This window comes from Osmerus eperlanus, chromosome 19, assembly GCF_963692335.1.
Source record: "Osmerus eperlanus chromosome 19, fOsmEpe2.1, whole genome shotgun sequence".
NCBI lineage: Eukaryota > Metazoa > Chordata > Actinopteri > Osmeriformes > Osmeridae > Osmerus > Osmerus eperlanus.
Genome location: NC_085036.1, coordinates 7,940,305 through 7,963,587, shown reverse-complemented (window position 1 = coordinate 7,963,587; position 23,283 = coordinate 7,940,305). Strand labels below are relative to the sequence as shown.

The following is a 23,283-nucleotide window of genomic DNA, read 5'->3' as shown; positions in this document are numbered from 1 at the left end:
TATGCTCTATAAATGCTTGAGCTTGAACAACTACCACCTACACACAACAGTTGTCAATTTGAGCTTTGATGTTCATTTAAATGGTCTGATTTTTGTTTGGTTTCTTCTGGGACCGTATGGGCTCTACTTGGACATACCCCTTCTTCTATGTCATAGCCAAAGCTCAAATCTGTTTTCCCCCTGACCCCTGACCAGAAAATATATGGTATATTTAGAGTTGTAATAGTTCCTCTCAGAATTTAATGAAAGATGGATGGATAATAGTAAGTACCCTCCAATAGCCATGTAATTGTTGATATATACACCACTTATAGCCTATTACACATTCTGACAGCTGAATTAATTTCACCCCATGTTAATGTGGCACAAGAGTTCATTAGCATAACTAATTAATGGACAAAAGTAAACTCATTTGGACTAAAGGTCCAAAGACACTTTTTTGTACAAATCTGTATCAGTGAATGTGATAGTAAAATGATTCCCATACCCATGTTAAGAGATTTTACGTTTTGACGTTCAAATAGAAAGTCCCCTGACCTTTATTTTGAAATTATTGTAAGAAATAAACCGGAAGTGAATGTTTTTTTTTTAATCGAGGCTGGCATCACCCTGCTCATCCTAGGTTGAAGCATTACACTTTTACAATCTTTGGTAACACCTAAACGTTTGTAAATTCAGAAGGATACCCAGCCCTTTGCTTAGGCGGAATATTTATGATATCAACATTTCTGCCTAGAACTTTGCTATCTGCATCAGCAGACCAACGAAGAAGAAAGTGAATCGCAATGGCGACTCCCATGCACAGAATTATTGCCCGACGACAGGCGTAAGTTCTCAAATGTGTTTCTTCATCATTTGTTGTAGTGCTACATAGTATTAATTTGCACAATATTGTTTGGACGTGTTTTACAGTAATTAACAAATTATACTCTTTCGACAAGTTAATCTCAACATTAAGTTAGCAAGTGTGTGGATAGCTAATGTTTGATACTAGCTAGAGCTAGCTTATATGCTATTAGCCATTCCCGCTGCGTTGCTGTGAATGCAAACAAATTGCAGTTACTTAACTAGCTTACTACATAGCTATATACAGTCAACTGCTAGAAACTAAATACGTCTGTCACAACGTAACACATTGTTGCTAGCTAGCTGTCTGATTGGTAAAACATCTTTAAGTCGAATATTAGTGTGTACTCATGTAATAGAGCAGTGGTTCTCAACCCTGGTCCTCAAGTACCCCCTCTCCTGCATGTTATAGATGTTTCCCTGCTCCAACACACCTGATTCAAATGAATGGGTTGTTATCTAGTTATGCAGAAGCCTGCTAATGATCATTCCTTTGAATCAGGTGTGTTGGAACAGGGAAATATCTAAAACATGCAGGACAGGGGGTACTTGAGGACCAGGGTTGAGAACCACTTTAGTAGAGAACTTCACAATTTAGCAGTGGCCCTGTCTAGGAGGACGTGTCTAAATTAGTCAGTGATCGTACCAAGACCTTGCGTTAACATTTAAAAATCATAACCAACAATACTAACGTTTAATGTCTGAATGGAGCGTTGTGTTTACCAAAATGGTCTTACTTAATGTCCTTTTAATTTCAGGGAAGCAAATAAACAACATGTGCGATGTCAGAAGTGTTTGGAATTTGGCCACTGGACATATGAGTGTTCAGGAAAGCGTAAATATCTTCACAGACCATCAAGAACAGTAGAGATGAAAAAGAAACTCAAAGAGAATGAGAATAAGCAGGCCAATATTACAGGGTAAGCTTATTTCATGAAATGAATCCTGGGAATATTCTCTGTTTCTTATTGAATGGTTCATTACAGCTAAGACTGGCACCATATGTGACTGCCAGTGTTGAATATGCTTGTACAATATAAAGGGATAGTGTATGCCCCTATCCCTATATATGGATATTGATAGATATAGTTAATTAAGTAATTTGCTCTCATGCTTGCTTGTAGATGTACAAAGAGGAGATGCCACAGGTATTCGTTGCCAGGCTATCCATCATCAGTTGCCTTGGAAAATGTATACGTCCAGACAAATAAATGAAGGAAAAAAATATAATTGTAAAATACTGCCATCTTGTGATATAATTTAAAACTAGATGGAAGGAGCCATTTTCCATTTTGACTGAGGTTGGTTGGCTTAAAAATATTTAATCTCTCATCCACTAAATTATATTGTCATCTATTTACAGTCCAGGAAGAGAAGGCTCCTCTGAGAGAAAACCAAAAAATAAAAGGTAACTAAAGCCTTCTTTTTAGACATTATTGGGAAATGTTAACATTTCTACTGTTTGGATTTCATAGTATAACAGACAATTTTTTGGGGGTGTGGACAGCTTCAAGTGTACCGTGCGTGTTTTGTCGCTTGGTTTCAGGTCAAAAGACAGCAGCAGTAGTAGCAGTAGTGATTCTGACAGTTCCTCCAGTGACTCCTCGTCTGACAGCAGTGACTCCTCCAGTTCCTCGGATGACGACAGTGACAGCAGTAGTGACAGCTCCAGCTCCTCTTCCTCCTCAAGTTCCAGTTCAGACTCTGGCTCAAATAGTGACAATGACTCAGACCAAGGCCCACCAAAGAAGAAGAAAAAGAAGAAATAGACGATAGTTCCTCCCCTGGCTTAATGTATTATTAGACGTCTTGTATGGATTAACGTGATAAACATTTAAGATATTAACCTTGCAGCAAAGCAGAGGCTACAACTGTCCATCACTACCATGTCTATATCTATCTGATCCTTTTAGTAACAAGTATGTGGGGCGAGGGGGTTTTCTGGACAGAGCCATTTTGGTGTACATATGCCAAGCAGTCAAGCCTTTTTGTACCTTCCCTTACCTGTACCTTTATAAAAACGTTGAGTCCAGCGTCATACCTGCTTTTGAGTTTTATGTCATAGTCTGCGTTACCCAAATTAGGAACTTAGGTCTAGAAAAATGGAAGTGTTTTACACATTGATGGGAAAGTTTGAGTTAATACAATTGACATAATTCTTATTTTTCTACTGTAAAGTAATGCTTTAAATGAAAAGCTAATTGAGTTTTGATGGAAAATTCGTTTTTATTTTAATTGAATGCACATTGTAACTGGAATTTCAAAAAAGTAATGTTTTGAAGTTTATTCGTTTCTGGAATATTGAAAAAACGTATTTAGCTGAAGTGTATAACTTTTTAGTAATGTGTCTGAATGGGATGTCGATTTGTATCATTGCATTTAAATATTTTTTCATTAAAGCAGTACACAGAAACATGGAGTGATTGACATGAACGTGACATTTTTGTGATGAAAACTGCCAAAATGTGAATCTGATTTGATTATACATTGTATATATAGTGTACATATACTGATTTGATTATAGGATTGAATATAATCCTAGAATCCTTGAATATAATTATGAATATAATAATAGTATTATATACAATGTATAATCAAATCAGTATATATATATGTATGTACGAAGGAGAACTTTAGTTGTTTTGCCAAATACATTACTAGATAAAAAATACTAACAATTACAACAGGGTTACTCCTACCGGAGGAATCTTAATAATAATAGGAATACTAACAAAAACTGTAGGTTTCCTCCTGACGGAGGAATCCTAATTACGTAAACACCTGAGCGTTATCGTCATGTCTGGTTGAGACTTGATCACATGATTACGTTTCCCCCAGCTGCTTACTTGCACACATCCATTACCAGCGAGCACTGGCTCTGGCAACCTTGCTAGCTGCTACTACTAGCTGCCTACTGAAGAAGAAAAACAATGCACAGAGAAAATAATGTCAAGTAGTTTCCCGCTGGCCTTACAGTTGGGCTAGCTAGTTATATTCGACTAGGACGATGAAGCATGTACATTTGTTTGTCATATTTTAACGATTATATTATTATTTTGTTGAGTCCATTTTGTCTGCTGGAAAGTGGAAAAGACAAAGAGAAAGGGCTTTCCAATAGCTAGCTAGAATGGTTTGGGCCTAAAAAGAAGATAAGAGGTAAGCGTTTTAATCATACTGATATTATGTATTATTATTTAAGAATCTGTTTGTAGATCAATTAATTGAGCATACTACACTGATCCCTTTTTAAGGTTGCTACCGTTAATGGCAGTACAACCAAAGCTCGTTGGTATAGCTCGCTAGCTAACCGTTGGCTACTTCTAGCATTGGCTAGCTGACAGCGAACACCACATACAGCTAGTCTAGATAGCTGCCCAGCGACAAATGGCTAGCTCTGACCGAGGGTGGACTGCGGTGTTCACCGGGTTGCAAGCCAGCTAACCTACTAGCTAGCTAAGTAGCTAACAACAAGGTAGCTAGTAAGCCTGTTTCATTTTAACTTGGGTAGTCTACCTGTTATCATCTTAGTTAGTCACGAGGAGCATAGTATATGCTTACTATTCTGTATTTGTGTATATTTTTGAGTGTTCGTTTGTTGTTTCCGTGCTACGATGTATCCTGCTAGTTAACGTTGGCCAGCGAGTACAGTCATTACACTTCGCGTTAGTTAGGTTGGTTAGCTAGCCAGATCATACACACTGTAGTTATCTGGCTAGCTCAGCTACTTGAGTTAGTCTGGGGAAGCCATCCTAGCTGCAGTGCTTGAAATATCTAGAGATGCCTGCTCAACAACCATACTCTTTGTTAAAGTTACGGTCCATAAAGAAAAAGTTAGTTGTGTATATTTTCTAACTGCCTAACCCTGCCCTGACCGATAAAACAGATTTGGGATGGTTAGTCATAGCACTTTCTAAGCAGTGTGCTGCCTACAGATCTCGTTTTGCCCAACCGTTTCAAGTAATTTGCTTTGAATCTGGCATAGAAGCTTAATCAATACCAGCATCCCTCACGTGATTCAGTGTTTTCGATGAAATAGCTACAGAACATTTGACAGTTGATATGTTACAATGTTATAAATGGGGAAATCATTAATCAAATATGCTCACTTGTTGGGTCTGGGGGGACATTTTGAATTATGCTGTGGGGGAGGGGTGGCAATATGTCAATTCTAGCTATTTAATGGATCAATTCCATTCACAGAGGAATGGTATTCCGTGTCAGCATGGAGTTGACAGTAGCCTACTATATTTTCTGTCAGCAACATAAATAATTGTAAGTGCAGGCATGTTATGGCAGGAACCTATTGGTCTAGGAAGACAACCCTCCTGGAACAGCATTTACATGGGCACATTTGTGTGTATCTTAGGCCAAATATGTTTGTGCATACATGCCATTAACAATAAAGTCCTCATTACATCCTGTTTAGGTTTAGTTTAGTGAATGGTTTCCTCTGCTGCCAAGTGCAAGCGTTCAAGATGGGTGATGACAGAATGTTTTGTTCTTCCGTAAGGTTGTGAGGTAGATATTATGCAATCATTGCCGAGAATGATGTTATGGTTGTAAATAACTACCAGTGTCTCATCTGGTGTTTGTGTCCAAAGACTTGCCTTATCAGTGGCAGACCTCAGTGAAATGTCTGGTGCCACATTTCCAGTGGATTAATGTTTTTTGTTGTAAAATATCTCAAATATAGCCATAACTGTTTTAGTTGTAGTATAATTGGCATTGTACAGCTACACAATCCAATTTATTGATCTTATTGGAAACTTTAGGGTATATTAAAAATAATAGGCTAATTGGTTATCTTTGTAATTAAACCAACAGATTTAAATGTGTAATGGTTTGGTTTGAAGGTTAATATTCATGTTTAAGAATATACTAAATGCCAAAGTCAAAAGAGACAACTATATCTAACCTCTAGGTATCTCTCTCTATATTGTATATGTATATGTTTCAAAGGGTGATCCATACACTCGTTTAAGCAGTTTGAATAGTTCAGGTACATGTTTTTGGAATTGTGAAATTGACAGGGGAACATTTTCTACTGGCAGATGTTCCAGTTTGAAGCCATGATTTACATCATTTTTGTTCTTGTAAATGTATCTTGCTGAGAAGGCAGAGGTTTGGCTAACTTGTTGTGTTGCCTATGTTTTGAGTCAGGATTCCCCCCTAGCTTCAGTAGAAAATAGGTGCTGTCTCTTTAAAGAACTTGCTGCTGGTTTGCCCTGTGCTGGGGGGGCATAGTGGGGGAGGGAGGATGTTGACAGTAAGACGGCATCTAATTGGCTCAGCGGTCCTCCGTGTTGTGACATCACAAGGAGGAGAGGCTCAGTGGCATAAAATAACATCTCCTTTTATGGGCTGTAAATGGACTATTCCATTTGACAGAAACGGTTGATTTTGTTACACCACTGGTCACTAGTCCTGCACTCTTACTATTTACACAGTTTAGGCTATCTTCACGTTCTTCAAGGGCCTCTACTACTTGGAATGGATATTGTGACACTTTACAGTCCTGCTTCAGTGTTGATATGAATGGGCATTGTACTGAATTTAGCCTGTGGTTCCTTTACCTCTATGGCTATTTGTTTCAAACTAACATTCTCAAGAGTGTCAAACCCATTGGGCTTGCATGCAGGCAACCCCCTAATACCAATTCACTCAACTACACACAATCACATACTCACAAAAGAGCCTCCTCTCAACTTTACCTATTGTCCTCTGCCTGTGGCTCCCCTGCTGTTCCAAAGCTGGTATCTCCCGTGAGCAGGCACTCCCCTCCCTAAGTCAGAGTTCTCTACTCTAAGGAAATGGTGTGGCGGCAGCATCGCTTCTAGACTACAGACGCCATCAACTTAATTCAGACAACTCCGGTTTGTCCAAATTGAGTGAGATCCCGGAAGAGCCTGGCAGAACAGAAGAACACTTTGAACCCCTTGGAGTTTCACTAAACCCCCCTTTTCCAATGTTTCAGTGGTTTGGGCCATGGCCTCTCAGCCTGGGTAAGCAAGCTCTAGTTGGTTGGTCTTTCTTGCCATTCCATCTGGACTATCTCTCCTCTGTTCAGTTATAAGGTTTATGCTACTCAAATTCGAGTGATTGATAAAGGGATACATATAGTGTCAAATGTCTACTCAAAAGATAGTTGTCTTTTTTTTAATGGTGTGTAGATTTGTATCAGTCCCTTCCCCTGTGAAGCCTTCAGGTGTCTTAACAGCTAGGGCCTGTTTTAGTGTCATCTAGACTAGCCTTTACCTGTGTGTGACGAGGAGAAATGTCCTGTATTATGACCAGGGTAACTCGGGTACAATAGTCTTCCACGATAGAGCTTTTTCTACTCATCAGACTTTGACCCTAGTACACTCTGGCAGCGCTAAGTCCTCTTGTGCTGTCCATGCGTGTTGACCACATCACTGATAAAGAGATGGCAATGTCTTCAAAAACAGGGTTACCAGTTGACCACTTGCCCAGTGTGAAACCAGACCTAGGTGTTCTTTGTGTTTGCTATGACCCGAGAGCTGTCCTCCTATGTCTAGACTATTCTAGTTTCACCTAGGCCTGTTATTCTAATGGCCCATGGTGCAGTGAATGGGGTGGTCAGACTTCACACCTCAATGTTTGAGCACAGGTGCTATTGAAACCTTGAGTTTCTGATGATGTAAGCCCCCCCCCCCCTACCACTGACCTAATAAGATCCATCAGGGCATTCAAATGGGAAGAATGAAGCAGGCCATGTTTACAATTGAAAAAGGCAGAAGGAGCTTTGTCTAAGTAAGTCACTGGGCCATTCACACTTTCATCCTTAATGGACTCGTTTACATCTACTACTGCCCTTATTCTTCACTGCGTTGTTGAAACCAGTTAGGCCGAGTACAGAGTTGGTGACCAAATGAGAGGGTAGGCTATTGATTAGTGTGTACAGTAAATGCATACTACCCAGTCTCAGTCAATTCAGGTGCTTTACTGTAAACTGTATGACGTTTGACAGTCTGTGCCAAGTAACATGGAAATAAAGGGTGTGCCAGATTCCTCATTAATCCAGCCGAGAGAAACTCAAAATCTCATAGACTGGCTCCCATGTATTGTCATGGGTCATTGTTAACTACCAGGCCTAGCTTTCCTCAACGTTCCTGAGTGAGTATTGCAAATGGAGTTTTGATTTACAATTGTGAGCAAATGGATTTCTGGGCCGACCTCGACTCAGGTTATGGCTCCTGTGACTTCCTGAGGTTTGGTTAATGGAAGGCATTAGCGATTCATACAGCTCCAGTGATGACTCATTACCGGGTGTCTGATATGAACCAGAGAGCAGACGCAGCTGACAGAGAAGGACCGCGCTGCAGCTGAGACGAGCCAGGAAACGGTGTGAGTGCACACATGTGTACGGCCGTGTTTCGAGGCTGGACGGAGGCCCAGGCTCAAGGGTGATCTTCCTCAGTCAACAGTGCTTTAAGGCTTTGTCGTAGGTTGCTCAGTTTGCTACAGTGTAGAGGACTGTCATCAACGTATGTCTTACTCAAACTTTGAGGAAATGCTATTGAGATTTTAATCTTGGTTCAATTTCCCCCTATCACACAGATGTCCCCCCCTCCACCCCCCTAAACATACAAATACATGTTATAGTTCTGCTCTAATAATAAGAACTTGACATGCCGTTATTTTGTGTGCTGTTGAATAAACTGAATACCTGTTTAGTTTAGTCATCAAGTGTACTAGGCAGGTTCTAAGTGTGGACCATGTAGCAGTTTGCGTAGCTACATTTGGGGAGTTACCTTAATGTCTCCAGCTCTGCTGTATGAGGTCAGTAAAAGTGATGTTGATAGTATTTTTGCAGGTTGACTTCAGGCACAGATCAACTGAAACCTATTTTAAGAATAGAATGTGTAGGCCCAAACGTAAAACATGAACACTGTGAATTTGGTCGAGGCTCAATGTTATAACTGTCTAACCTGGTGGGCTACGCTGTGTAAAAACTGTAATGTTATGAACCAGTTTATGACTTTGTATGGCGTTTTCTGACCTCCAGTATGACTATTGATTGATTAATTAATTCATCAAGGCTACAGCGAGTGTATTTCTGTCCTACTGTTCTGACAATATTTCTTTTAAATTTAGCAATCCTTTAAATCGAACATAAACTGACTTGTTAGATGTTCATTTCCCCATTCACACCCATCCCTCCATAGTTTTACCTTTCTATTTATTTTGTACTTTTTGAAGTATTATTTGGTGTATTGTCTGTGTAGACAGAAGCATTGGAAGCTACCATTTTCTCTCTCCTCCTCGCTGAGTGACTTGTCGTGTGTCTCTGTTGTTAGCAACATGAACCGTGAAGACCGGAATGTGCTCCGTTTGAAAGAAAGAGAAAGGCGAAATCAAGAAATCCAGCAGGGAGGAGAGGCCTTTCCAGCTAACTCCCCTCTCTTTCCTGAACCTTATAAAGTTGTAAGTTTATTTTGTTACCTTCATTTTTTATTTATTTTTTTATTCTCTCGTGTCTTAAGTTAATGTAACTTCCCCCCCGGAATTTATAAGACTTTTTATTTTATTTTATTTTTTTGGTTTCTCCTCTTAAGTCTCCCATAAGGTAAATTGATGAATTGATGCTTCTTTTCAACCCAAAGAACTGCTTTTCTGTTGTATCATTGTGACACACCAGACAGACAGACAGGGACAGTTTGAGGTAAGTGCATTCTGAAGGGGACCAGCTGCAGATCTGTGTGCTCAGCTCAGCCATGTTGCAAGCGAGGGCAGCTCTAAAGTGACAGCCTTGGAGGAATGTCCCCAGGGGCCCAGCCCTCGGTGGCCGAGCAGAGGTGTCCTGCCTCCTCTACGCCCCTTCCTGATCTCATGTGGTGGTTCTCTACACACAGTGACCACAGCAACATCAGATCCCAGGGATCAGGCCTCCTGAGAGGAAGGCAGGCAAAAAAAAGGTGCTTTTTTTATGACATCTGAAAAAGGCCCCCAAGCTTTAAACAATCTTCACACTTGTGTAGTTCTGGAAACCTTTTATATTAAAATAGAACAGGCACGATAAACATTGTGAACATTTCAGAAATGCCACTTTATTGGCAATGTGGATTTTCCCCATCTTGTTTGCGATCTTAGGTCTATGCATGTTTACATGGAGTAGCCAGAACTCAAAATCTCACTTGACCCTAATTATCTTGATGAAGGCAGGGAAATATATGTACTTTACAGTACTATTACTCAACTGAAACTTGAGCCTCCCAAATAGACACTGTTTGTTTTAAGGGTGGCTCTCACTTAGTAAATGTGTTTCTGAGAAATGTGATAGTTTCTCTAGTGCATAAATAGTTTTGCTTCTTGCCTGCTGGGCTAACTGTCATCAACGGTAAACAGTTGGTGCAAAAACCCAGCTTCCTCCTCCACGATAATGTTGGCCACCAGGGCCCCTACTACCCAACATAGTTATAAAGAGGATTTCAGTCTTTGCCTCGATCTAATCTTTGCCAGCTAACCTGATTTGAGCGGAGGTAAGTGGCTCCTCTCTTTAGCTGGGGGGGGGGGGGGGGGGGGGGGAGAGCCATCAAAGGCTGGCCTGGAATGTGTCCTGACAGGTAGGGAATGAAAGGGGGGGGGGAGGGTTGGGGTCAGAGTTCAAAAGGTGAACCCAGAGAGCTACCTGGGATGCCATCGTTTCTCTTGCCCTCACAAAGTGAAAGGTAAGCTTAGGCGTGAGGGCTTTGATGAAGCCCAGCATGATGGCCAGGCCCCAAAACCCTCCCTCTCCATGTCCCCACCGGACAGGGCAGCCATGGTGTCTTCTCCTGTCCCATCCCTGATTTCACAGTGTGTCATTTAGAGGCTACTTGAAGAAGGCGCCTCGTATTCATCCAGACAGATACCATATCAGCAGGAACTTTATCTCCAAGTCATCTAGTTTGAGTTTTTCTTCAAAAGCATTTTATTTTATTTTTTACAAAATGGTCCTTGTTGTGATATAAAAATGTTAACAAGAACTGTTCACGAGCATATCTTCTCATCTGGGCAGTATAATGCCTCTTTGTGATAGTCTTCAGAAAGTATGTTCAGTTTTTAAGAGCTACATGCTCCAGGGCAGTCATTTATTTTTCACTTGGGCTCCTGTAAATAGCCTGACACGAGTGTTAATTAAACAGAACAGCAAGTAAATATTTACGTTCACTTCAGCGCAGTTTATGGCATTTAACCATACCTCTCTTCAGCCCCGCTAACCAGCATTAGGACCTTATATCCACTTCATGCACATTTTCACTTTGCACCTGATGTGAAGGATTTTATTCCACAATTCCCTACTCACGCAAACAGACTAACACACACACAGAGCACATGTGCAGGCCAGGGGGAGGGTTATTATGACCAAGTACATTTCCTGCCACAGATAACGACTTGTGTTTCCTCACCCCCTCAGTGTGTATCTATCTGTCAGACAGAATGGGTTCAGGGGCCCCATGTGAAACTGGATAGGCTCCAGTGTCTGTGGTTTAGCCCCTGTCGTGTGTTTGTGTGTGTACAGCAGAATGGAGCCCCTCTAAGTGATTGATTAACCTCTTGAGTAGAGCTATGGGACCATGGCCCCTTAACTCTCACCATGCCGATGGGCCCTGACTGACCCATGGACAGTTTGAACGAGCCTATCATCTCTGCCCTGTGATCAGATTATAGGACCTCCTTTTGTTTTGTTTTTTTATACGGGAATTATTAGAAATTCCTTTCAAGTTTCATTTTAATGTCAGAAATGTAGGGGCTCCGTTTTTTTCTCATGGAGAAAATGTGCTTCTTGTAATTCAGGAAGTTTATCATCTGCTTCCGGACCTTTCTGTCCAGACGATACAGAACATTGGATAGCATATTTCATGCATGTTTTTTTTACAATGCATTGACTCATGTGCAATGGTGACTTAATGGTTTCTTTCTTCTCTCCATCCCCCTCTCTCTCTCCTTTCCCCCGCTCTTTCCTTTTTTCTCCCCATCTCTTCAGATCAGCAAAGAAGATAAACTATCCAGTCGTATCCAGAGCATGCTGGGTAACTACGACGACATGAAAGAACCAATCGGAGACACAATCCCAAAACTCAGCGGCAAACCCTCCAGCTCGTCTTCCTCGGAGGAGAAGTCGGGCCAGGCCCTGTTCGGAGAGCAGCGCGGCGGCGGCGGCAGCGGCCAAAGCAGCAAGTGGACGCCGGTGGGCCCCGCGGCCAGCACCTCGTCCCAGTCCCAGAAGAGGTCCGGCCTGCAGGGCAGCCAGCGAGGCGGCGGCGGCGGAGGCGGCAGCAGCCAAAGACACGAGAGGAAGTCCAGCAAGCATGGAGGCTCGGACCATTCCAAGTCGCACACTTCCAGCCCGGCCAAGGGCTCCCTGAGCTCCTCCTCCGGCCACTCGCGCTCGCTGGCCCCCGAGCACCACGGCAAGGAGCAGCGCTACCGCTCCAAGTCCCCCCGCGAGAGGGAGTCCAACTGGGACTCGCCGTCGCGCGTGCACACCTCCTTCCCCAGCGGGCAGCTCTCCAGCCAGGCCTTCCCCCCCTCGCTCATGTCCAAGCCCAGCTCCATGCTGCAGAAGCCCACGGCCTACGTGCGGCCCATGGACGGCCAGGAGACGGTGGAGCCCAAGAGCTCCTCGTCGGAGGGCTACGGCGGCCAGTCTCACAGCAGCACCGTGGGGGAGATGAAGGCCAACGGCAAAGCCTCCCTCTCCAAGCTCAAGATGCCCTCTCAACCTGTGGAGGTACAGTCACTGAGTCCGCTCATGCTTTATGTTCATGGTGTAGAGTTGAGAGATCAACAAAGCAAATCATGTCACCCCATGCGATTGTGTCATTGCGTTGCTTTTAAGTCACCCTTTGTGAAACCATTTGATTTGATTTTCAGGGTTCTATGTCAGGAGATGCCAATTGCGTGGATGAGATTTTAAAGGTGAGTGTTTTCAGGGAGACCGGTTTGGAAATCAACTTGATGTGGGATTTTTTGTGTTTTCGTCATTGAGGCCTTACTCGACCTCATGTTCTGTTTTTTTTTTTTTCCTCCCTCCTCATGCTTCAGGAAATGACTCAGTCGTGGCCTCCTCCGCTGACAGCCATCCACACCCCCTGCAAGACCGAACCCTCCAAGTTTCCGTTCCCCACCAAGGTCAGTGAAACCACCACACGGACACGCCCCAAAACAACCAAAATGACATTTTTTGCAGTGTTCGTCATACAGTTGCGGAAGTTTGTGAGATTAATTTGCGGCCGGCAACCAACACGCAACAATCTTTTGCCTCTTTCAGGACTCGCAGCACTCTAGTTTTCCTGGTGGACACAGTGAGTATCTCTCACCTTCATTCACAAACAGATTGATCTCACACACGCTCTCATGGGCACGGATGACGCTGTGATCGGATCCACTCATCCGTTTCTCTCCCTGTTTCCTCGCCCCCAGAGAGACCAACCAAGTCATCGTCCAGCAGCCACCAGACCAAGGCCTGTGATGGAGACCAGGCCAAGTAAGTGACACCACCCCCCCCACCTTATCTCTATCAGCTCTGACCACCATCCCAGCCATACCTCTTTTTATACATCTCCCAGTGTGGTGTTTTGAGCGAGCGTGCGGTCTTGTTTCAGTATGCTGGAGGACGACCTGAAGCTGAGCAGCAGCGAGGACAGCGACGGCGAACAGGACTCGGCCAAGAATGCCTCGAGGAACGCTTCGGCAAGGTAGGCCCCGCCGCGCACAATACAGGTCGCACGGGTTCAGGCTAGCTTCGAAGCTTCTGAATAGAGCCCGAGATTGGACTTGTCTTCATCTGCTCGGTGTGCTGCGGTCCTCACCGTGTGTGTGCGTGCGTGTGTGTGTGTGCGCGTCCCTCTTGTCCTCCCCGTCCAGCAACAACAGCAACAACAGCGAGGTGGCGGAGCACTCGCGGGACGACTCGAGCAGCCACAGCGGCAGCGAGAGCAGCTCCGGCTCGGACAGCGAGAGTGAGAGCAGCTCCACGGACAGCGAGGCCAACGAGCCGCCGCGGCCCGCGTCGCCTGAGGTAACACGGCGGCAGCCGCCTGCCGTCTTGCTGTTTTTGAAACGTTTTGAAACGCGGCGTAGAGCGAGCTAGCAAACCGAGGATTAGAACCATCGTCAGTGCTGTCCAATCTCCAACTCCCCTACCTTAGCGTGTCACGGGAAGGTTACCTATACCGTCCACTAATCCCATATTGACCTGGTAATTCTAAAGACTTAGTTGAAGGTGGTTCACCCTATTCTAATCTCTCTTGTTGCCCCCCCCCCCCCTCTCTCTCTTTCCAACCCCAGCCTGAACCGCCTGTGAACAAGTGGCAGCTAGACAACTGGTTTAAGAAGGTCAAGCAGTTCTCCCCAGCCTCCCCCGTGGACAACAATGTCCCCGCCAAGTACAAGAAGGAGGGTCGCGACTCGGGCTCAGGGAGGAGCTACGGCGGCCAGGGAGGAGGCTCCAAGGAGTCCGGGGCGCCCACGCCCAGCCGGGACCTGAGGACCAGCCAGAAGACGGAAAGCGGCCGCGGGCGCCAGAAATCCCCCGCCCAGAGCGAGGGGGGCGCGGGCCAGCGGAGGACCGTGGGGAAGAAACAGCCCAAGAAGTCGGAGAAGCTCCCCGTGGTGGAGGAGCCCAAGGGGGGGCTGAGAGTGGAGAGCGAGCCCCCTCCCGAGATCTCTCCCCACCGGCCCAAAGCCGCCACGAAGGGCCCCCGCAAACCCAACATCAAGCCCAAGCCCTCCCCGCGGCAGGCCGACAAGCGCAAGAGCAAGGCGCCCACCAAGTCCACCTCGCAGAAGTCCCGGGAGTTCCTGGACACGGACTCGTCGTCGTCGGACTCGGAGGAGAACGACAGCATTCCCTCGTCGTCGCAGACGCCCCGGTACACGGAGAGCATCCGGACGCCCGTGTGCGTCTTCTCTCCCATGGAGGAGAAGGAGCTCCTGTCGCCGCTCAGCGACCCCGAGGAGCGCTACCCGCCCCGCCAGGTGCTGGTGGTGAAGATCGACCTGAGCCTGATTGGGAAAGTCCCCGGCCGCTCCTACAAGGAGCCGGAGCAGCCCAAGGCCGAGAGGGACTCTTCTCTGGACCGAGACGGCAAGGAGTTCCACAAGCAGAACCCCGAGAAGAGCTCCAAGGGCAAGAGGAAACACAAGGTTAGTTTGCTGCCGGCTAGGGCTAGCGATCATTCCACATGGCCCCCGTGGATTTGTTCTCTTAAGGGGGCCAGCCGTCAATCAGATCCCTGATCCCTGCTCCCTGACCTGGCTGGCTACTATGCTGATTAGATTACATTCTCATAGGGAACGGTTTAATTTGAGCGGAGATTGTGCTTACCCTGTTTAGATACCCAACCTTGGTTTGTTTGCATTAACCCTTGTTATCTGTGGCGTTCGTTTGTGGCAGAATGATGACGAAAGTGCCAAACCAGACAGTAAGAAGTCCCGACTCGAGGACTCGAAGTCTACATCTCACAAGCCCAGCAGCAAAGAGTGAGAGACTTCCCTCTTATCCCTCCCGTACCGTCGCGCAGCTACCGGTCGGATGTTGTATCTGACCCGCGTTGAATCCAATGCTGACCCCCCCCCCCGACCCTCCCGTTCTCCACACCAGGTCAAAGAGGTCGTCGGAGAAGAAGGAGGAGCCGGCGCCGTCTCCGTCCATTGCGGGACTCCAGAGGACTCCCAAGGCGGAGCACCCCGGCCGCAAGCGCACCGTCAGCCAATCGTCCGCCTCGCACTCCAGCGGCGCCAGCAGCGGCAAGGAAGGGGGCGGGGGCCGCAGCAGCAGCAGCAAGAGCAGCTCCACCCCCAAGCACAGGAAGGGAGAGGACAAGCAGGGGCGCGGCGCGCGGGAGGGCAAGGTGGGTGTGGTGGCTGATGGAGAGCCTCTTATCTCGACCTCCGGCCTCGCTGGATCTCCATCTGGCTTCCTTTCCGCGAACTTGTCACGAAACCACACAGTCAGCTCTGGAATTATTGACACCACTGATAAAAGATTGTAAAAGGGTTATTAGTGTCACCTTTCGGTAGTTTATCTTAATGTCACAGAGAGAGAATTTGAACAATCCAACAGATCATTTATTCAGAAAAAGTACTTCAATCAAAGGTTGAATTGTTGTTTTTGGAGTGTGACATTAAGCTAAAATCCCCCCCCCCCAAAATTGTATATTCCCTTTTACTCATCTTTACCAGGGGTGCCAATAATATGTGAGGTGTGTGTGTGTGTGTGTATAAATAAAAAATATATAAGTCTACTATTCTCTGCCTGCAGGATAAAAGCTCCAAGGGTCCAGACAACCAGCTGGCAGTGCCCCCCCTGTTGTCCGACGGCTCCAAGTCCCTCCGGTCTAAGATGCAGTTTGAGGACAGGTAAGATGAGCCTGCTCCAGGCCTCCACCCAACCCCCGCCAGCATGCACACAGCTGCAGCAGGGATCCAGGGCTGCCTTTGATCCCATTCCCCTGGGGAGGGAGGAGGAGGTGGGTGGATGGGTGGGTGTGTGTGTGCTGGAAGAGAGACAAGCCAGTGTGAAGTAGAGATGATGTTCATTTCCATTTTAAAAGCTCAGCAGGGAAGCCCCCCTTTTTTTTGGCTCATGCTGAGCGGCCAGGAAACCCCAGAACTGCTAGAAGGAGATTGCGTTTCTAGGGACTTCAGTGACGCAACTCAACTTGATTTTTAATTATTTCCGTGACTTAATTCGAGGATTAAATTAGGAGACATCTAAGATGATTCATTTGTGGTTTATTGAATGTGTATCTAACCAAGCCTCCTCCGCTGGCTGTGTTTCAGGGTTCTTTCTGCTGACCACTACCTACAGGAAGCCAAGAAACTGAAACACAACGCAGACGCTCTGGTGAGAGACAGCTGCAGCGCTCTGTGAAACAGAGAAAAGAAAAAAAACTGGTTTTGCATATCTGATGGGACACGGGATTATTTCACTGTTTTGAATAGAAATAGTTTGAATAGAGTAGTTTTTTTTTAGATTGTCACTGCTCACACGTGTTGAGGTGTTGTAAGGACACGGCGTGTTAGTACAGAGGTCCAGTGTCGTTCCTGGTCTGCGGCTCTTGAAATCGTTTCATGGGTGCGTTGACAGTAAAAGCCTAGAGGAGCGAGAGTGTAATAGTTCCGACCTGACAGCCTTGATGAAACATTGATATCAGGTAACCACCAATACTCTTGCAGTAAGAGCTCAGGGTCAGCCTAGCAGGCTGTGGTCTTACTGCGTGTCCGTCCGCCCGCAGTTGGACCGGTTCGAGAAGGCTGTGTACTACCTGGACGCCGTGGTGTCGTTCATCGAGTGTGGGAACGCCCTGGAGAAGAGCGCCCAGGAGGCCAAGTCTCCCTTCCCCATGTACGCCGAGACGGTGGAGCTCATCAAGTAAGGACCCCCCGGCCACGCGCCCGGCAGCCAGGCCTCCGACGACACCAAGCACACAGCCACGGAGCCCCCCTCCTTCACGCGCCCTAGCTCCTCACACCGACCTAGCGTGAAAACACGCGCACGCCGTATCAACTCGCGTTACCCACCTCGAATGAACTCCTGTGTTATCCACCAAGGCTGTGTGTGTGTGTGTGTGTGTGTGTGTGTGCTGAGGTGAAAATGACGGGTGTTTTTGTTCTGCGTTTGCGTTGCCCAGGTACACTATGAAGTTGAAGAGCTACATGGCTCCAGACGCTACATCGGCAGACAAGAGGCTCGCCGTGCTCTGGTACGTGGCTTTCAGCACGTCGACCGCTCCGGGCTGTCCGGGACGCGATCCTGACTGTCGCTGGAGCTGATGAACTGTGACCCCCCCCCCCCCCTCCACACCCCACAGGCCTGATCCATAGGCCATGAATGACTTGGATGTGGAAACCATCGCACTGCAAATAGTTCCGCTTGCCAAGATTTAAAATCTTAGTTCTGGAAATATAATATTTATTATCTTGTTTCAAAAATGATTTACTAGTTTCTATCTTTTAATTTGTGGTATATTCTTAAGCCTGCTTATTTCTAGACTGGAACCAACTTATTTTAAGATATCTTGTTGAGTAAAATTATCTGTCCATGCAGCAAGATCATTTCACTAGTATTAAGTCATTTTCTCTTCAAATTGTGTTAACTTCTTGTATTTTAGCAGACCTTTTTTGCAGTGTAGTATCACTGAGTCACTACTAATGCCCTCCCTCCCTCCTCATACACAGCCTACGGTGCCAGTCCCTCCTCTACTTGCGACTGTTCAAGCTGAGGAAGGAAAGCGCTCTGAAATATTCCAAAACCCTCACAGACCACCTCAAGGTAACACATTTGACCACGTGGACAGATGGGATAGCGCATTGAATACGCTGTTGCGATTTATACCTTTTTGAGTTCATAATGGCTGTGAGCTTTCAACTCCTTGTCTTCTCACCTTGTGCGTTTCTAGAATTCCTTAAGCAACACTCAAGCCCCCTCTCCTGGAATGGGGAAGTAAGTTCACTCTCATGGGACGCCAGATTTGAAACTAACTGTCAACACCAAACTCGGTGATTTAAAATGAATATTAACCAATTGTCCCCACCCCCCTCAGTAAAGCGGCAGGGATGCCCTCCCCGGTCTCGCCCAAGCTGTCTCCAGGCAACGCCGGTGGCTACTCGTCGGGCTCCAGCAGCGCCAGCGGCAGCTCGTCCGTCACCATCCCTCAGAGGATCCACCAGATGGCCGCCAGCTACGTCCAGGTCACCTCCAACTTCCTGTTTGCCACGGACGTGTGGGACCAGGCCGAGCAGCTAGCCAAGGAGCAGAGGGGTAAGCGCTCATTGTCGCTCGACCACTTGACTCGGTCGGGTCAGTTCTTGCCTCCCGGGCAGGGACAGTCGGATGAGCAAGTTAGGTCATGGTCTCTTCTCCGCCTCTCGAATCTCTCGACGGCGTTTTTAACTTTGACGCCGTCTGTTTTCTCCTCAGAGTTCTTTGTGGAGCTGGACAAGGTGATGACGCCGCTCATCTTCAACACCAGTAGTATGAGCGAACTGGTGCGCTTCACACGCCAGGGACTACACTGGCTGAGGCTGGACGCGAAGCTCATTCCCTAGAACACGGACCATTACTTGCCTCAGAACACACACGCACACACACGCAAACACACACCGTCCACCCGCTCTGGCTCTCCATGCACATGAACTTATCTGCCTCAAACATATCTCTTACACTGTGTCCATTTTCTACACCAGCTTGCCAAGAACACTCAGCAATTTGGAGCATTTTACACCCATGACAGGCCACCATAGGAGAAGCTCGACTGCAGAGAAGTGTCTACACACTATATCCACTATCAACGCTTGCCTCTCATATCCTAACGTTGTGTAATGAAAGCCATGTTACAACTTGGCGTGCAGCCGTCGCGGAATTATTTTAAAAAAAAACACTAAATGTCGTTTTATTTTGTTTTTTTAGGCTATAAGCACATTTTTGCATAATTTGGCTTTTTAAATGAATTGTTTTGTTTTACCAAAGTACCTCCCTCAGACCAAAGGTGCTTTAAAACTAAGGTTTTACTCTTATCTGGTTTGTGCCTTGTATTTGATCTACAGGAAACAAGAATATGTACCATATGTCAAAATGCAGAGTCGGCAATGTTGGAGAGGGATTTTATGTTTTGCCAAAACATTTGTCGTTGGCAGAAGTAGCAATTTTACGCTTTCAAACACAACTTGGCTGTGAGATCGGTTTAGGGGGCACATGGCCTTGTCCCTGTCTACCTACCTTATGTCTGGACAGTGCCTGCTTAACGTGTCTGAGTTCATTCGGTCGCCCACGGTGGTGTCGGCCTGTTTCCTTATGGCTGTTGAAATGAGTCATAGATTCCAGGAGAACATGTCCTTATACTGAAGCACCGCAAGGCTTTTGTTTCTGTCAGTAAGTTCTTCCTTCGTATCACGTGTCGTTGTGCAGATGTCGTACTTCCATGTACTTCAGATAAAAGCCCTCAGAGATTGGTCACGTTATAACATGGGTGACCGTGTTCGTTTTGATCCTTGAGAGTCTAGGGGAGAATTGGTAGGGTGGTTTGAAGTGCGTTTCCAAGGAACTGCAGGTGGTCCTTGCTATATCAAATCTTTAATCGCCACTGCAGTTCCAGAGAAGACGCACCGAGAAGAACATGCATACCGCTAAATCAAAGGCAAATATACTCGCTTTCTGAAAGGACAACTTTAAGAAGTGATGGTGCTCGCTAGCCATACGTTTTTATTGCAGTGTTGTAGCCCACAAGTGTTCCGTTCCAGTATGACTGGCACACAGGCCCCATGAACTCCTCGCCTTGGGTCCAGATCCCTTGTTCACATAGGCTTGGTTCTGATCATCAGTACTCGGAACATTCCATGTCCATATCCTTTGTGAAGATTGAGCGTGGTCCAGGATGTTGTTGGAAACTAACGGAAATGGGGCCAGATTAAACAGCCAACAGATTTGTATCTATGTACCCAGCAGTGGTTCTGTCAAAGTTTCAGACTACTAGATTTCAAGCAGGGTCGAATGAAGAATGAGATGATCTATTGGGGGGGAAATGTCCTATTTAAAATGTCCCAACGTGGTTCACTGGTTCTTTACCTAGCATTACAGTTGTGTATGACAGAACTATAAAAGTGTCACCCATGATCTCTATTTATGGTACCAGTTAGAAGAGGGGTATCGATGATAGTTACTGTTGCTTTGAACTACCCTAGCATGAACATTTTAGTCTTTTTTAATTTTTTTGTAGTTTGGCTTCAAGGCAAAGTGGACATGAGATTTGTGAACAGACAACGTGATGACTTGACACAGGCAGGGTTACTCTGATGCACAAGGTGGTGTTGAAGCGAGGGTTGGGGTTGTGTGGTGAACTTGTTTTCTTTCTTTTTTTTTCTTCATTGAGCCCTCTTGCTTCAGTATACATTCACATGCTGGAAACACTAGTAACTTTTCATTATCGGCTCCCTGGTCTTTCTTTTGGGGGAAAACTGTTATTCTCTCTCAACTCGACAAGTGAAAGAGAAATTCATTTTTTTAATCTATGCAGGATTACAGAAAAATCACAATATGTTCCTTGGGGTGGTAGTTAACTGTCTTGTCAGTCACAAACCTGTTTTGTTTGACACAACTGTCCAATGCCTTTGAGCTTTTTTGCAAGTCATCCTTGTCTACTGGTTTAGTGTATGTGTAAATATAGCAAAGTTTTTATAACCAAACACGGATGGCTTAAGCAGCCATTTTATACCTTAAGCTGGAGGCCACTTTTCTTGTTGATGTTCCTCTGGGTGTGCATTTGTGTACATTCTCCAATGTCTTCATACACTGGTACACTTTTTGTATGTACAGGTTCGAGGCTTGTGTTCCATATAGTCAGATGTACAGGATTACTCTTTTAGGATTCTTTTGATGTGTTTACTCTTAATTTATTTTACTGCCCCTTTTTATTTTATTTGAATTGATCTTTTTTGCTGAATATCATTTTATGGACTTGGATGACGTTGTATAAGTTGTTCACAGGATTTCAGTGTATTAATGTTGAAATAAATTCAAACTTGAAAGAATCCAGGGTAAGATAACATTTTCTGACATTCATCAGAAAGAAGTAACACTTGCATGTCTATTTAAATACAAATGTGTAAAAATTGTATATAGAACATTTCTCTTTAGGATGAATTTGTACAACAGGTTAACATTTTTATTGAGAATTTAAGTTGTAAATATGATGTGAGATATATGCACATTTTTCTTTCTTCCAAATGTTTTAGATGACACCAGAGTCTCTGAACACTGTATATCAAACATGTTTATCAATCATTTTGTAACTGTATTTTATGCCTTTTTATTCTGCTTCAAAATACTGTCTATCGTTGTCGCCATCATAATCATCAATGTCTATAGATCCAAGTGCTAATATTGTTGTCTTTGTATTTGATACGGAGATATGTTAATTCATGAAATGGTATATAGTTTGATCAACATGAGTGGATGGCTGTTGGGAGTGAGATGTATACAGTGAACACATTATCATCATAGTCTGTGTGAAAGAGCTCTATCCCTTTTTTGAAATTTGATCTGAGAACTCTTTTGAATCAGAGGTATTTCTGTAAATTAAAAGGTTGTAGAAGTTTATACAGTATGTTGTACTTTTTACTGTCTCAGAGGAGACCATCAGCATACAAAGTACAATAATCTAAATTGGGTTAGTTTTAGGATTCCGATGATAGAGATATATATTATGGATGCAATATTAAGTAAAGGTACTCTTGAGAGTTTGTTATTCAAACTTGGGATTACGTGTAATTTAAAACATTCTTGTGAAGTGAGTATTACTTGTTACTAATGGGATTTCTGAGTCTGTCCTGAATATTCTTTGTATTTTGCCGTATTGAGAATAAAATATATATGGTTATGTTTAATTGAGCTGTCCTGTTTTCATTATGCCTACACCACATATTAAACTCACTGGTTGCCTTCATTCTGAAGGCTATGACTAATGTAAAATGGGATTGTTCACAATGAAGTATCCATATTTGCAAACCAAGCAGGCATTACAACGAGGTTCTCACCATCCCTGATCAGGTACATTGGAATAACTAGGGCTAGAACTTGCTGCTCCGTGGTTGAGCTGCCCCCTTGTGGACATGACATGTCCTAAAAGCTTGGGCAGCCCTTCAGCAGTTTCTGCCTTCACCTTGCGTTTCAGACTAATGGTGGAATCAACTCCCCACCTCCATCAGAGACACTGACTGTCTCCCCACCTTCAAGAAAAGGCTCTAGACGCACTTTTTCCGGGAGTACAACGGTACTTAGGAATGTTTGGCTGGACCTGATGCTAGTGTCCTCCAGGATCACAATGACTCTTATTGAGAGACTTGTTGCTCTTGTTGGTTAGTTGTAACTGACTTAAAATGATTTTACTCGCTGTGAAATATATTATTGTTGCTTGCTTTTTCCACAGATACACTCTTGCACTTTTGAGGTTCAATGCTGTTTAATTGTAACTTGTCTAACTACATGCTCTTATGGTTCTTCCCTTTGGGACCTATTTGGTTTTCACAATGTATGCTTCATGTTTGGTTACCCACAATTTTTGGGGCTATCTTGTTATGTTCAGTGACCTATGCACTTTTGTAAAGCTCTCTCTTGGAAGTCGCTTTGGATAAAAGCGTCTGCTAAATGCATAAATGTAATGTAATGCTGCAATTGTTCATATGATCAACTGTATTTAGACCACCAAAACACAAAAGTTCAACACAAAATATTAAGCACTCATTAACGACCACAAATATTTGTTCTCGCCGTCAGTATTGTGTGCTTAGGTATGCTTGTCCTTGAATTACCAATACAAAATTCATTGTAAAAGAGTGTCACCTTCCCCCTATTATTTGTAATTCCCGGCAGGAACATGAAAATGCAATGTTAGCCTCTCTTATCACTAGGGCTGTGACATACAGTGTTAAGAA

At 44.8% G+C, this 23,283-nt stretch overlaps 2 protein-coding genes across 5 annotated transcripts; both read left to right on the top strand.

The window, feature by feature from the left end:
* Positions 1-581: 581 nt before the first annotated feature.
* On the top strand, positions 582-3,275 carry zcchc10 (zinc finger, CCHC domain containing 10). Its single transcript, XM_062485261.1, has 4 exons — positions 582-826; positions 1,605-1,766; positions 2,210-2,254; positions 2,393-3,275. The coding sequence occupies exons 1-4, from the start codon at positions 786-788 to the stop codon at positions 2,613-2,615; spliced, it is 471 nt and encodes a 156-aa protein (XP_062341245.1). The 5' UTR covers positions 582-785; the 3' UTR covers positions 2,616-3,275.
* Positions 3,276-3,704: 429 nt separating this feature from the next.
* On the top strand, positions 3,705-22,236 carry aff4 (AF4/FMR2 family, member 4). Of its 4 annotated transcripts, none has more exons than XM_062484930.1 (20): positions 3,705-4,002; positions 9,165-9,291; positions 11,834-12,580; positions 12,724-12,768; positions 12,895-12,981; positions 13,121-13,154; positions 13,273-13,336; positions 13,455-13,547; positions 13,717-13,870; positions 14,140-14,997; positions 15,248-15,333; positions 15,455-15,704; positions 16,115-16,212; positions 16,636-16,699; positions 17,091-17,227; positions 17,487-17,558; positions 18,034-18,127; positions 18,255-18,298; positions 18,399-18,616; positions 18,776-22,236. In XM_062484930.1, exons 2-20 carry the CDS (start codon positions 9,169-9,171, stop codon positions 18,901-18,903), a joined length of 3,396 nt encoding a protein of 1,131 aa, XP_062340914.1. In that variant the 5' UTR covers positions 3,705-4,002; positions 9,165-9,168; the 3' UTR covers positions 18,904-22,236. The 4 variants fall into 4 exon arrangements, with proteins under 4 accessions (XP_062340914.1, XP_062340915.1, XP_062340912.1 ...); XM_062484928.1 differs by lacking the exon at positions 3,705-4,002 and adding an exon at positions 6,666-6,848; XM_062484931.1 differs by lacking the exon at positions 9,165-9,291.
* Positions 22,237-23,283: the final 1,047 nt, after the last annotated feature.

Bases quoted from the DNA above. Each gene is read 5' to 3' on its own strand.
- aff4 (XM_062484928.1), top strand. The intron at 18,299-18,398 runs GTAAGTTCACTC...CACCCCCCTCAG, and splicing joins CCCTCTCCTGGAATGGGGAA to TAAAGCGGCAGGGATGCCCT. The intron at 18,617-18,775 runs GTAAGCGCTCAT...TTTTCTCCTCAG, and splicing joins GCTAGCCAAGGAGCAGAGGG to AGTTCTTTGTGGAGCTGGAC.
- zcchc10 (XM_062485261.1), top strand. From the start codon at position 786: ATGGCGACTCCCATGCACAGAATTATTGCCCGACGACAGGC. The intron at 827-1,604 runs GTAAGTTCTCAA...TTTTAATTTCAG, and splicing joins ATTATTGCCCGACGACAGGC to GGAAGCAAATAAACAACATG. The intron at 1,767-2,209 runs GTAAGCTTATTT...ATCTATTTACAG, and splicing joins AAGCAGGCCAATATTACAGG to TCCAGGAAGAGAAGGCTCCT.